General features: G+C 42.3%; 1 protein-coding gene across 1 annotated transcript in view; it reads right to left on the bottom strand.

Moving 5' to 3' along the window:
- EPHA3 (EPH receptor A3) overlaps positions 1–15736 on the bottom strand; it is a gene marked incomplete at its 5' end in the record, with an annotated part of 232300 nt that overhangs the window by 75534 nt on the left and 141030 nt on the right. Inside the window, 2 exons of the mRNA XM_082011947.1 lie at positions 3160–3495; positions 3976–4131. Coding sequence (XP_081868073.1) covers positions 3160–3495; positions 3976–4131 — 492 coding nt within the window. The remainder of the gene's footprint in view (positions 1–3159; positions 3496–3975; positions 4132–15736) is intronic.

The following is a 15736-nucleotide window of genomic DNA, read 5'->3' as shown; positions in this document are numbered from 1 at the left end:
TTTGAAAACTCTTCTGGAAAATCTTATTGAGATTGTTAGTTACAGACTCTGAAACTCTAGAGTTACTGTAAAGGTATCAGCAAATTTTTCAGCAGCATTTAAGGTGACTCCTTTTGTGTGTGTGTATATATATCTACATGTATACGTAAATTACAAATATGTGTAAGCATGTGTGTATACAATCTGTTTACGTACAAAAATGGAGCTGCTGTGCAAACTGACTGACTCCTCACATATCAGCTAAATTTATTTTAACACATTCTGGAAAATCTCCCAATTGCTGCATTACAGAAAATTAGTGCTACACACATTCTGATCTATTAGGCTGGTGATTGATTCCTATGTGGAATGCATGGTGAGAAACATGGAAAGAAATGTTAGTTCAATTTTAAGCAGGTCTTTGGAGCTCAGAGACCCAGCAAACACAATGCCAACCAATTCCTGTCTTGAACTGATTTCATCTGAAGATGTACAATGTCTGATTTTTACCACCAAGAGAATTACCACAAACATGACATTTTTGTCATTAGAAAATATAAAATGTTCTGCAGTTCTGCCTCAGGCTTTTTGGAAACTCACATACTTGAAAACAAGTGTTTTGGGCGGGTGAGGAACATTCTGCAGAACAGCTTTCACTAAGCTGGGATGGGCCCTGACAGTGCTTGAGAAAAGCACATGGATACCAAAAATGCAGGATTAAAACTGCAACTCTGTCATACCCATTGCAAGGGTATGGGTCTCTCAAATCAAGATTGGCAGAAATGAAATAGCCTGGATTCAGGAGAGGCTGAGGAAATCCAGCTTGTAGGGACCTTCTGTTCTTCATCCTCTCTCCAAAACTCACAGCCTACTGACTGACATTGTTCCTTCCGCAGGCTCCTGGGGCTCTGTCCCCCACATCTGGCCTGCCGTACTGAACCACATCCCCTGATGTGATCCCCACCCACAGAACAGGCTCCCTAAGCAACACATCTCTCCTGCTTCCTTGAGTCCAGCAGAGCTCAGTCATTTAACCAAAGCTTTATCCAACTGGTGGATACCTCTGTCCTTGAAGGACTGTACCTAAAGTCAGACAGCACAAATAATAGCCCTAGTGTCATGACTGGCTTTTGGAGTCTTTTGGTCTTTTCCAGACCAAGCTGAACTGTGCTTTAATTCTTTTCTGAAACACCTGCCAGTCAAACCTTTAATTATAATGTAATGTAAGATCTTCAGACTTTCTCCCCCCAGCCCCTGCCCAGGTGTTTAAGTATGACATTAGCTAAAAATATGCTTCTGGTGCATCCCTTTTGTGATCTAACCAGGAAGGGAATGCAAGAGAAACTGCATTTTTGTAAATATGCTTTAAAAGATGACTTATATACATATTTAAGGTCTAATTTTAGCAACCTGTAGAATGTCTAGGGGAATTCTAGTATAGTAAATCAATCGGCATCATCAAGAGATAGCACAGTTAAGCCTATAGTAACCCACACCACCTAAAAGTAGTTTAGCAAAAATGGGCTATGCGTGAAAGTAGAAAACAAAGGAACAAATTGCTTAAGCAGCCTGTGTGTTGCATTAAATGAAGTTGCTATTGTCAGAAACGCATTGACTCTGCCACGTCACAGGAACTGCGTGTTCTGAAACAAAATCAAAATCCACCTTGCACCGCGGTGCAAAGGCAGCCAGCCCTGGGCCCTGGGGAAGGGCACTGCAAAGCAGGAGGCCTCCGCAGAGAAATACCTTTCACTGACCCTAGAGAGTTCACGCTATGGAGTGTCCCCAGGTGATTTCTAACTGCAATGGTGACGAACAGGCTGAAAGGCAGTATCTCAGATTTAAAAAACAGAAGAAAAAGAGCAACTAAATAAAGGCTGCTCAAGTCGCTGACACAAGTATCCAAAAAATGTAACTATAACAGTAGCAAATTGTTTGGAAGGGACATAAAATGCATGTTTCAGAGGTTAAGTCAATGCCTAGATGAGAAAGAGATCATGAGAAGATGTTTCAGCTGGGTAAATTCACATCTGTCTCCCTACTGCATAGTTAGATGGTCCTTCAGAACGTTTGGAAATGTACTGACTGCTGTCAGAAAAGAGTCTTATCACATTTTTATGCCTCCCAACAAAGCTGATCTGTGATCTGTGAAGAAGAGAGATGTATCGTCTATGTGAAAAACATTGCAATAAGATAGCTCACTAGAAGGACATCTATTTAGAACAATGTTCACTCGGTTTATGCTTTGAAGACGACAGAAACGTAGGTATTTTGGGGATAGGGTGTGGGATGGGAGGAGGTGGGAGCAGACTTACTGCACACACACATGCTTTCAGTACAAAGCTTACTGATAGTGAATGACATGGAGCAGAACTACAGAAATTTCAGAATCTAGTCTTTCTCTTCACTGGCAAACATATCTCCAAAACAAATGGTACCTAAACAAATGCTAGAGAAGAATCTAGATTCTTCACATCTTTCAGATAAATGAAACCTTGTCAAATGAGAAGCAAATGGTAGAATAGCACAGCCGTGACAAAAGCTCTGATCTGACAGTCAGGGCATACTGCTGTGCTCAAACAGGGTCTCGATGATGACTTCACAGAAGTCGAGTAGTCGTTTTGCACACTATCAACTATGACACCAGGACCTGTTTCAGTACTCGGCTCCACACCCCCATCATGTTGGCAATAATTCAGAGTTCATGAGACAGCTTGTAAAGGAAGAGAAAAAAAAAAAAGCAGTGTTTTTTTAAACCTCTCTAATTTAATGTTAGCTTTTTATGTGTCTAACATCAAAGCATTTTTTCACTTCTATTTAATCAAAATTAATCACTAAGATTACTACAGTAATTTATGTTAGAGATAATTGAAATGAGTGTTTTATTAAAATCTGGTTTTATTAATAAAACACATTCTGGCTAAGGAATCATACAAGTCTGCTATTAGAGACTATTAACTGGGGACTGGGAGTTAATCATAACAGTCATGCTGCCAGGTCCTTTGACAGCAACACACACCGAGTTTGCTTCTGCTTTTACTTTAACTAGCATATTCAAGTCAATTAGTTACCCTAGCACATGAGTGGTCAGAGTAACTCTTGTAAAATAGGGAAAGGAAACAAAGGTACATACATCTCAGTAGTTTTGAGCAAAGGAAGGGTAATCAGAAAGAGACTCACCAGCCTGATTAGTTGTGATGCTGACAGCAGCAAATTGTCTGGAAAGTGTACTCAAGTCAGATACCCCATTGACTGCATCAATCTCAAAAGTGTAATTGGTATGTGCCAAAAGGTCCACTACTGTCACTGTGGTGTTGGTGAGTCCAGTCTGACGGGGTAAGAATCGCACGTTGTCGCTACATGGCTCACACATCTTGATGTTTCCTCCACATTTTTTACAAATTATGTTGAAAGTGACATCTTTCCGACCTCCAGTGTCAAGAGGCCAGCTCCAGTCCAGGATAACAGATGTCTCATTGATGTTAGAGATAACGTTTCTTGGAGCAGATGGTGGTCCTACAAAAGGAAACATGAAAGCAGAGGGATGAGATTTTCTGTAGTGCTCTAAAATGGGAATAACAAAGGCACAAAAATACAAAAGTGAAAAATATAAACAACCAAACTCTTCCAGTTATTTTCTGTAGAGATTCCTGAAATATTTCACTGGACTACAGACCTAGACTATCAAGTACCATGTTTTCTTATAGACAGACAGAACCGTCAGGGTGCAGTTCAGGACTGAGGGCTGAAAATGTTGGTAGCAATTTAAAAATCCTAGCTCTCCTTCTTGAGTCTGACAAAGAACAAGAAGGAGAAAATGAAAATAGAAAGACATAATCCCAGCCCACTGATATTTGGTAGTCTGTCCAAGATGGAAGAAGACATGGGAGGCAGTGGATGGCTGACTGCAATGGGACATGAGAAGAAGCAAGCAAGCTGCTGAGATACAGATGGAGGAGCAAGAATGACAGCCCCGAGCATAATGATGCTACTCACTGGTGCAAGCCATGGATGGAGGGTCTTTCTCAGAGCGAAAGTAATTCTTTTCACACCTGCAGTTCAGAGATGCATCTTCGTAGGTAGAGCTGTGAGGTGGGCATTTGGCACACTTCACGTTGCCAGCAGAAGCTTTGTAGAAGCCAGGTCGACAAGCTGCAAAATAACAGGAGTATACTTTTAAATTCCATGGACATCTCCTCGATTTTAACACCTGACTTTGTTACTGCCCTGGAACTTATCCATATGTAGATCACTTCTGCAGACTTTTATGGTCTAAAAATATGGGTTTCTCTCATAATGAGAAAGCTGAAGGAAATAAAACCTCTTGGCAGAATGGAACTCTTCATGCATCAACTTGGATTAGTATTTAAATTTGCCTGGAAAACCAAACAGCGTATTGCACCACACCACTAAGAAGAAACATTTTCTATATTGCATCTTGAGAACTTCACTTATTTTTCTTCTGGTTAATTTACCAAAACATTGGCCTGACCCTGCGCAAGCAGCTAACTTTATCCTCTCTCTGCTGCCAAGGTTTGCTTACAAGGGCATATTAATTGTAACCTATGTCCGTTCAGTTCAACGTGACTAAGCAAGCTCAAACCAAGGAAATAACCTGAACAGGGAAAGATCTTTCCCATTTCTGAAGGACCGTGGATCAGGCTCAGTGAGCTGCTTCTGATACTGAGCAAGTATCAGGAACCTGCATAGTCTTTACAGGGAGGATGTTTTTTGCATTAATGTGGTCCTCTAGGGATGGTGCTTGCACCCACAAAAGCAGCTTCTGACAAACTCTGGGCGGTGGTGTTTCATTAGCATTGGCACACTCTCTCTGTTTTGGCTCCTGCTGCATTTTAGGCTGATTCAGTGCCACGTTTGCATCAGAAGAAAATGGCCTTCGAAATAAGTTACAGAAATGAACAAAAAAGCAAATAACTTTTTATGAAAAACCCATGCAGTGAAATAACAATGTTGACTTCCTAAGATGATCTCACCATCTGAAAATAAAATTAAAAAAAAGAGACCAAAACCAGATATAAATCAGCAGGCTCTACTGTTCAGCTGCTGCTGCAAGACATATGTCCTTCTCCAAATGGAATTTACCAAGTAAAATCATTCTGGCTGACACTGGTCACGAGCAGGTCTGTACTTAGATATACAACAACTGAACACACACAGACAACGTAACAAAAGGGAGCACACCTTAAAACACCTTCACCTTTTGCTACACTGTGGTTCCTCAGCAAACACTGCCTAATGCACAAGCACACTAGGAAAACCCCAATGATATTCTCATTGACAATATAATGTTTTAAAAAAAACCAAAGACCTATACAAAAACCAGACATGACTTTTTGTGTCTGGAGCCCAGACAGTCAATTTTAGATAAAATGACCCCGGACCTGTCACTGATTTAAACGTTAATTTGAAGAAAAAAGAATGGGTTCACCTGTCTTAGCCTAAGCCTGAACAGGGACACACTTTTTGGTTTTGCTTATGGAGATGAACCGATTCATAAATGCAGTATAAAAGCCAAGATGCACGGTATGATCCTTCCTGTTCTTTCGTGTGCTGCCCAAATAGAAAAGTGGATGGGGCAGCCTGAAATGGGAAAAAAATCAGAATAAAAATCCCAGCACCTTTTTAAGTAACGAGGCAGAGACAGAAGCTGCAGCATTAAACCAGATGTTCAGCTTCCACGTTATCGTCCATAACCAAAACCTAACTGAATATCTGGGTTCGGCAAATTTGTCGATTAGTTCCTGGTGCCAAACACCTGAGTGAAACGCACTAGCGAGTCAAAAGAGAACAAAGCCCTGGGCAGCAGCGTGTCCTATTCTGAAACACCTTAGTAAAGGAAACCCTCCTCACCAAGGCTTCATTGAACCCAGCGTGGGAAGCGCAGAAGGTTTCAGGAGGAAGCGCTCGCCTCAGCCCCTCTGCAGCACATCGCAGCCCTTGCAAATCCGGGCGCCCGGCTGCCGCGCGAGCAAAGCGGCTGGGACAGGCACCTCCCGCTCCACGTTCTCCCCTGCAAGCCCTGGGGAAACAGCCCCGGGTTTGAGGCTCGGAGGCGGGAGCCCAACAGGCAATCCATCAACGCAGGATGGCTAAAAGCGACCTTGTGGCGAAGTTCACAGAGCCTAATGCCCATCCGCCTGACCTGGCATGGCCTCTGCTCCCGCAGCCGGCCTTCCTTGCGACTCCGTCTCCTTGCGGGCTGCGAGGGCGCTTGGGGGGGGGGTCTGTTTAACACGCGGAAATAAAGGAAACCTCCTGAACACTTCCACTGGGAGAAAACGCAGCAGGAAACGGCGTTGGCTTTTTTTAGTTTTGGTGGTGTTACTGCTGCAGCCTTTTCAGACTCAAACCTCATCCCCTCCCAACTACTGCCCCGTGATACAGGTGCCGCACCCGGAGCGAGCCTCTCCGTCTTCTTCCGGCTGACGGAGGAGCCGCAACCGACTTCGCTGTCTCTGGGCTCGGCACGGCCACCCCTGGCCCCGAGACAAGGAGCCCATCCCGCCCTTACCAGCCCTAGTAACTAAGCTCACACATTAAGGAATAAACATCCCACCACATCCGTCCAGCTAATTACACAGCACTTTTGCCAAAACTGCCCAAGGAAACTTACTGTCAGGTATTGAACGGTTTCGCTTAGCCATACCTACTCAGCTTGAAGGGACATTTCGATGTTTATGGGCAGGCATACACAAGACAAAGATGTATTTATGAATACATACAGGATGATATTTTTAATTTTTTGAATCATTTTATATACTAGTTTAAAGTAAAGTTGGGAAAAAGACTAATAACTTAAAACTGAACCTTTTGGTTGTTCTTCCTACAAGACACAATTTTCCACTGCTTATTAAGCATAATTTATTCGTAGCATTGTTACACATAAGCATTCATTTACAGGATGGAACTACGGTAAGACTGTTTATTTGGGACACTTCCAAAGCACTTACCACCAACAATTTAATATGGCAATGAATTTAACATAAGTAAACAAGTTTCTGTAAAAAGTGGACAGATTTGGGGGGGGTCAGGAAGAGAAAGGAAGGAACCAAACTGCTCCATTTATAAAACATCTCATTCATCCCTCAGGTGAAAACTCACACACCTCTTTTAAGAAAAGGTGGTGGTGTGGGGCCAGAGAAAAAAGGAAGAACAAGGAGCATGCAGGAAGCACCCTGGTAAGCACGAGATGAGGCTTTTTCTTTTTTTCTTTCCCAGATGGGCAGGGATTTCATCATTTCACGCTTCTGCTACCTCCATGCAGAGTGAGCAGTCAGGGTGGGAGGGATGAGCCGGTCGGATCCCTTCTGCCCAAGTGAGGGCAGCCCCATCTGATGTCTTCCCCTTAGGCTGTCTCGCACTTTCTGTCTTTGTCTCTCAGACAAATTTTAGATAATTCACAAATGCAGCCCAAAGGAGAAAAACAAATGCAATTACACTTGAAATTGAAGCTTGGAAAGAGAGGTGTCAATACAAAATGTTGGCAATATACATACTATTATTCTTTTTTTCCTAGCCATTTTTTAATTCTGATATATACAAGGAAAAAAAATGAAGCTTTTACGTCAAAAGGCGTTATTATTTTTTATGTCAGAAAAATCGGATGACAAGAACTGATGGAAGAAGGTTTGGCTTTCTGAGGTGAATACCATGGCTTTGGTTTCAGTCGGGTTGAAAATAAAAGGACAAGCATAGGAAGTCTTCCCAGAATCCGTAATTTCAGCATGTAAAGCAGCTCTGAATAGTAGTTGCTTTTTCTCAACGTTTTCTTCTAGAAGCTAAGAAATTTTCCTTTCCCTCACAAGGGGGAACGATGCAAGAGGATGTAGATGCAGTGGGCTGGGAAGAAAAACCTCTCAGCACACTAGAACAGAATAAAAGAAACCTTGGGAGTTTCTACATACGTGATGTAAACCATACAGTAAGGCTGTCTGGTTTTGCTTTTTAAGAAGGTCAGCTCAAGTCAGACGCCTGATACCTGTTGGCCCCAGTGACTCCTGTGATAACACCAAACTGCAATATTATTTTAAAACTGTATGCAGTCTGATTTTAATCTCTTTTATTTGAGTGTGAGCCACACTGACTTTATTGAAGTCACCTACTGGTAATAATTTCAGGACTGCAGTTGTCCTCATAACTGTATGAAAATGAAGTTCCTTGAACTACAACTGCCTCAGAGACAGAGCGGGGAAAGTTTTTTCAGCAGAAGAAAAACAAATGCATCTAGCAATCCATGGTAGTTATTGCTTAAAGAAAAGTGACTTGTCTTTTCAACAGCAAAGTGAATTTTGCCTCTGTTTGACTAATCTGTTTGAGATGAAAACATGGTCCGAATTAAGGTGTGAATGATTCATTTCAATGTGAACTAATTTTAAATTAAAATATAAAGCTGTTAGTACATAGGAGCATTTTAGCATTCAGACCCTGCAGCCCCCTGTACATGGAGCCATATCACCAATTCCCAGCCATAAATACCAACCGGCGACCGGAGCCCGCGCTGCCTGGGGGACAACTCCCCAGCCCTGGTACTCCAGGCCTGACAGGGCCCGTTTCCCTGCACAGGGTCAAAGCAACTCTTTACTTGCAACATGAGCCGCGCTCCCCAGTCCTACAGGAACTCTGCTTTTTGTGCTCTGAAGGGAGCGGCGATGCTTCAAGGCTGTGGCATCGGCATCGCTGCACACTGGAAGCGGATATTAGCAGCCATGAAACTGGGCGTGCAACGGGCAGCATCCACCAAGCGCTCGACTGCCTCCTTCCTTCGTTCCTCTGCTCTTCAGTAAAGCAGCCCAGGGCCGAAATGCCGCTGTGGCATTAAACTACAGCGCTTGGAGAAGAAGGGAATTCCATCATAAACCCGTACAGCTCACGGATACCTTAACATTTCCTCGTAGCGTGCGTTAGCAAGACGGATGACAGCAACCCTGTGACAACCTTCCTGTCCCCTGCAGAGAGGACAGGGAAGCATCCCTGACGCATGTGGTCCGTGTTAGAGGCGCTTGGCACACCACTCCCACTGTCACCTGTGGAAATGGCATGCAGCCATTTCGCTGGAAACGAGCAGCAGCGGAGGTCCTGGCGCTGGACCAAAGCCACAGGATGACCTTTGGCTGTGCAGGAGCGCTGGGAAGTGAATGCTCCCCACTGGCTCACCTCGATGCCCGTGTAGAACCTTGCATCTCTGCAACGTTCTCAAGTCCCTTTTAAAAGCATTTACATGGCTCTTTTTTCTCACTACATATATTATGGCCATGCTCTGGAGATGTCAACAGCGCAATGTTTATCACTAGTAACAGAATTGCACGTTCACCCACCCATAAATACATGTGCACATGCAAAATGAGATGTAACACAGCTGTCAGTTTGTAAAAACGGATGGCATAACAAGCGGCATAGATTAACCTGATAAAACTCTCAAAACCATTTTATTTTCCTTGGCCGAGTCATTTCTTTCTCTTCGTGTTTGTATCTTTGAGAAAGAACAAAAAGGTGAAAATCGTGCTTAACATTAAATGAAGATTTCAAAACTGTTCATTTCACACTTCCATCACAAATGATAGCCAGCCATACGTGTTATTCTTGCTATGTTAAAAATAACACTGCATAGATGTGGTATCGTTCTGGCTCAGATACATGAAGGGTAGGAAACGAAGGTAGGATTCTGCCCTGAGCCATCCCGCCCTCAGTTGGCATCACATGTCATTCACGACACTGGAAGAGCCTCACTTTTTCCTCCCTTGTTCACCACGGCACGCCGCTCAGCAGGAAGCAACGCTTTGTAATGTAGGCTTCCCGCAAAACCCCCCAGAGCAGGGAAACCATCTTCAGCAGCTCTCGCTGTCCACTAGTATATAAAAGGCCACATAATCTATGGCATTACATATGTGCACATCCTCTCTCTCTCCTGGGCCTCTAGGTACCTTCTTGCACACCCACCTAGCCCAAACAGGCTTCTGAAAATGACGGCATATTTTCAATCCTTATTTCCATTGAACTGGTGGCACGCTTTTTGTCACCAGGTCCAAATAAACGGCAAGGTACCACTTAAGGGAATACGTCTCAAAGCGAAGTACTACTCCTTACGGCAGAACTAGAGCTACAGGGCTGAATGTCACTGCTGCACTCTGACAACTCGTGTACCTGCTGAGGAGGAGGAGGAGGGGGAGAAGGAGGAAGAGGAGGAGGAAAAGGCGGCAGAGGCAGCCCTACCGCGTCTCAGCAGGCAGGGATCCCCACCGAAGGCTGCCGCTACGCAGGCAGAGCAGGCTTGCTCTTTGCTGGACTGTACGCTGCCTGTGCTCAGGGCAGGAGGGAAACAAGACTGAGAAAGACTTTAGTGAGGGCTAAAAGCTCTGGCGGGGGTGGACCCTGCTACCGCCAAGGTAAGAATGTCCCCAGGAAGAGGTGAGGACATTGGCTTTCTTGCATTGCCCATAGGAGTCTATTCTGTTTGTTGGGGAAATAACTATCCTTAGTATTCTTTGCATTCCTACCATTGTCTTCCCTACAGTCTTCAGCACACTATACGTAATACCTGAAATAATTACAAAACAGGTGGCACTGGAACCAGCAGCAGAAGCAACCCAGTCATATTTGGTAAGCGTTATAAACAAACCAGTAAAAGCTCACATTGTATTTTCTGTGCACAAGACATACTTTTTACTCTGAAAATGCAGGCATAAAATTAAAAGTTGCGTTTTAAATACTAAAGTGAATTCCCACCACTCCCTTCATTGTTAGCTGTGCAATAGCTCTGGAGAAACGCAACTGTTTATTCCTGTAACTTAATCTTTGGGGGAAAAACTACTGCAGACAGAAACATGCATCATGTGCTTTTGCACCTCTGGACCGGAAAATAAAGTAATGGCAGCCAAAGCCGCTGAAAGATTTGGAGAACTACTGCAGCTGCCCGCTGCTAGAAGAAATCAACAATTAACAAAACCGGTGCAATTTCTTTCCTATCACTAGGCCTCCTCCAACAGCAAGGGGCCAACAGTCTGAGGGCTCCGGAGGTGACCTCTCTTCTCTCCAGCCCTCTCCTACCCCCAGCCTCCGTGCCAGCCGGGTGGCCCGGGCGGTATGCACGGGGTAAGGATTCACTGGAACGTGACACTGAAATGCCGTGAGAAAAATACCCTTCGGAATGAGCACTTTTCATTTTTTATACCTGAAAGCTGCTGCCAGCACAATAAACATATTCAGTACTATTTAATGTTACTCATCAGTAAATTTCTGCTTTTTCTTCTCCACTTCATATTTTATAGTGATCTGTGACCTTAACGTATTTTAATCAGATGCTTTTTAAATTGGCTTTACTCCCAGGTCAAGTAATTCAGCAGAAACAATTCCTGTTCTTTGTTTAATAACTGTTACTGGCAGACATATTAATTATATGTACATAAGAGATAGTTTTATCCTGAGGGAATAACACTGCACCTTTCAACCGCTGCCTGCAATAGTCCACGTTACGCCTTGCAGGCTTCTGTATCTCTTTGTATGAAGTGCATTAGAGCCGTGATTGCTACCAGCAATATCGTTGAAAGTGCCATGTCAAAGATAGTAGGTCTAAAACACAGAATTACGGCAAAGATGTTTTTGTTTGTGGGTACACAAATATCTTGCTTTAAAATGCATAAGGCATTTCAGCTGCTTTGCAGGCAGTATTGGGGAAAAGAAATCTTTCATTAACAGGAAACCATTGAGAACCACAGCCTTGATTCAGAACTAAAGCAAAATAAACAAATTTCTACCTTAATTCCACCCATACTTAGTGAATCACTTAAACAAGTATTTAAACAGGGAATTTAACAAAGCCATGTTTACAAGCACTGCCTTTCACTTTCCCTAAACAAGATGTTTTCCTGAAGCAAAGCCTGGACACACTGAGATATATTAAGCTATCATTTTGTCAAACAAAGAAATTCCATGTACTGTTTTTTAAAAAATTTAACTTAATGCACACAGAGGTGAAAATTAACTTCCTCATTCAAGAAGCATTGTAAAAAACAAAACAAAACAAAAACTAAATTAAAGTAATACCAGAAAAAAACCCAAAACACCAGCATCAACTTGAACAGGAAAAAAAAAAAGGTAGTACGCACACACAAGATATCTGTTTCAATGACCATTTGGCATGGATAAGAAGTAAAGAGAAACTTTTTCCTTGAACTAAACTTACACTATGGACTCCTCAAAGGCAAACTAGACATAGGAACCTGACAGCTTTAAACAATAAATGTTTTCTAATATCAGGCTGAGTGCGCCACAAAGGAATAACTGCGGTACCGCTCTGGTTTAGTCTTTCCTCAACCTCTGCCCTCTCTATAACAGAACTTCTAAAAACCCCAAACCACAAACAAGAACAACCAACCAGTCCCCCCAGCAAACCAAACAGACCTGGCAGACATGGCAGCCACAGGACATGAGCTCTTGGGAAGATATTTCCTTCCCAGCTCAGTGGAAAAATCAAGGTAGTGTAACCCTCCTGGGCTAGATGTAGCTAATAAGTGAAAACCAACTTTCGTAACTTGAGGATGTTTGCCTAATTTCCCTGTGCCTGAACCAGGCCAGATTAACGGGTTAACAATATGAAAGGTAATATAAATAAAGAACAAATGAATTGTCATACAGATTACACGTAGCCCTAGCACTTATCCTGGTGCCTATCTTGCATCTGATGGTAGTACCATATGAAAGTGCAAGAGAAAAGCCAACAAGGAATGGTCATTTACCATCCCTCATTATTTCACCCTCATCCCTACAGCCTAGATATTATTTCAAAGACCTGGAAACCCAAGATTCGATGTATCTGCTAATTTCTTTTTTAACAAAAATTATTATAATCTTCCCTGCTAATTTCTTTAACAAAAGTTATGATAATCCTCCACTGCATTGTCCTTCATGTAGAATATCCAAATCTTTTTTTGTTAATTATTGGTCTCAGTGAAATTTCTCTGACATTCCTCTCCAGTCTAGGTAGTCAATGTGAAGTGAAAAAATACGTCCTTCCTTCAGTTTACCTTAAGATGTGGTAGCCTCTTAGCCAAATCAACGTATCCTTGTTTTTTATTATGAGACAGGGAGAATAGCTGCTCCTGATGTATCCTCTCTAAGCCATTCCTTACCTTACAAAGATCTATCATGAACTTATCTTGCCTGTGATGAACAATCACAAACTTTTCAATCAGTTTTTATAGGAACATCTTCTATGCCTTTGATTATACTCATCTCTAGTTCTGCAGTGTCATTTATCAGGTGGAAAATGCTCTTATTCTTTTTGTAATGCTGATGAAACAGATTGACTTATATGTTGGACTACATTTTATCTCTTACCCTCCCCTTCTAACACATTTGGGGCTTGGCTTTGTTTTTTATTTCCAGTAATCCATTGACCAGGCTTACCTCTCCCACTTGTCTGTGTCAAGGCACATATCCCAAAACAAAACAGTTAATTCAGACATACAAAAGTCTACATTTTCTCTCTGGCACAGAGGGAAGATGATTTTACATTTACTGAGGCTGAATATGCTCTTGCAACTTTCCACCCTTGTTACAGCATACAGGAGAGTGTTTCTGTCCCTGATTTGCAGGTGAAAAAATTAACGCAGAACAGGCTCCAAACCCAATGTTCTTTCTTCCAGTGACACCTCCTAATCAAAATGATGCCTGGTGGGTTGTGTGATGTTACGAAGAGCTCAGCCCAGCTCCCCAATGACATAGGTCCACTACTGCAATTAGCATGAATTAGTACTTTTGTTAATAGTCTCAGCAGAGCTGTCAAATTAATTGGAAAAGAAATTTAACAAATGCCTTTCCCCTTAGAGAAATTCTTTCAGGTCAGGGTTGAAGCATATTGATTGAGCACTGTGAGGGAAGCTTATGTTCCTTATGCCCTTGCTGAACCTGTTTTGTTGATAAAAAGAGAGGACTTTGGTTTCTGGAGCTGTTAAGCCAGTACCTGTCACAAGCAGCCCACTGACATCAATTTTATAACACTGAAATATTCCAGCTGCCGGCAAAAAAAGGCACAATTAATGGCCAGTGGCTAGAATTACATTCATTCATGGCTAAAAATACATCCATTTTTCATGAACTCCCACTTTCTCACACCTCAAAGTTAGTTCTTTCAGTTTGTCTCTAATTTGCAGAGGTATCCAAAAGACAGTGCACTTTCCCCAATTATAAGATACTTCTGAATTCAACCACTAGAGGCAAGACTTGGCTAGACGCATATAAGCCTTAAGGTTTAGGAAGCAAGCACTGGAGATGTTATACTCACCTCCCTTACAAAAAAAAAAAAGTTGGCATGTGGATACACATAGATTAAGAGAGGCTAAAAGCTGTAATCCTGTGGCCTTGTTTGACGAGGGCTACTGAATCCCTTACTGTTAGATTCACTGCCAACCATGGCACATCGCTGCTTGAACCCACTGAGAGGTGGTGCTGGGAAATGGTGGCTCTTAAGAAGAGAAACGGTGCTGCAATGGCAGGCACTTAAACCCGTATGAAAAAAGTCCTATGGTTTAAGCCGCCGTCATTACTTGCTGACATAAGTCTGGGATGTAATTTAGTGTATGAGAACACAATTGTCATCTGTAATGGCATATAAGAAAAAGCCATTGCTTTGCTAGTGATGCTGTTAATGCCACTTAATGGGTGCATCTACGTAAGCATTTTAGTTCAGATCTGGAGAGCACTTTTAAAGCAAAATCCCAATTCTCCCCTCTTGCTGTGACCTGGTTCACAATGTAAAGTGTATCCAGAATACACGAACAGGTATACTGGATGATGCACTCCCTGCTACAGGGAGTCTACCAGACCTGACTACAGACATTCTGGAGTAAAATACACTGAAATGGTTATGGTGTTGGCACAGGGTCCTTCATACCAGCTGCCTAATGCTACTGATCTGCTCCTGCTTGGACACACTACTTGCTAATGTAGACTTAACTCATGATTATCAGCCTTCAAATATCTCAATGCAGTCAGCATTGCTAAAATTGTTAGTTATTTCCGTAAGAACAAAGATTCAAAAAGCCCTGGTAATGGAAAAAAAGGATTATTTTATTATTGGAAAGCCATTAAACATATAACTGCAAATAAACAGACATTATAGTCTGTATTTTACCATCCTTAATAGGACATGGAACAGGCACAAAGAGAGATTTCAGTGATTACTAAAGAATGGCTTTAACCAGAAGACCAAAACATTATGGCTTCATCATCATCGTAACAACCTCTCTTCTTCACGTGCCTTTTTCACTGACTGTATTTTCATCCTTCCAGTGGAAAGCCTGAAAATTTTAACAGCTATGGCCTCTGGGGACATCTGTGCACTGACAATCTTCCCATAGCTGAAAGGAAAACCCCAAGGCTTTTGCGAAACTATCGAACTACTCAAGTGCAGTGTTTATACATTGTATGCTTTAGCTTTTATCTGAACTTCCTTGGTATTTTGCCTTTTTAAAAGAGAACTCTTAATTACTTAACATGCATTTTCTATGCATGTATTAAAAATGTCTAGCTTTGCAGCATAAGCAATTATTCGCTGAACAAAAACCCAATTAAATGTAAATTACTAAAAGAACCCCACAGTTCAGCATTTTTATTCACTAGCCTGATACCTGTGTGAATTCAAGGTGGGGTAGAATCTCAGCTGTTTAGAAAACAAAGAAGCTGATGTATTGCATTTTGCAGGGTATTTTCTACAGAATTAGATCTCTCCTTGTAGTGGGGA

The sequence above is a fragment of the Phaethon aethereus genome (assembly GCF_964289735.1).
Source record: "Phaethon aethereus genome assembly, chromosome: 1".
Classification (NCBI taxonomy): Eukaryota; Metazoa; Chordata; class Aves; order Phaethontiformes; family Phaethontidae; genus Phaethon; species Phaethon aethereus.
The sequence above is the reverse complement of the archived record's forward strand: the minus strand, read 5'-3'. Positions and strand labels throughout refer to the sequence as shown.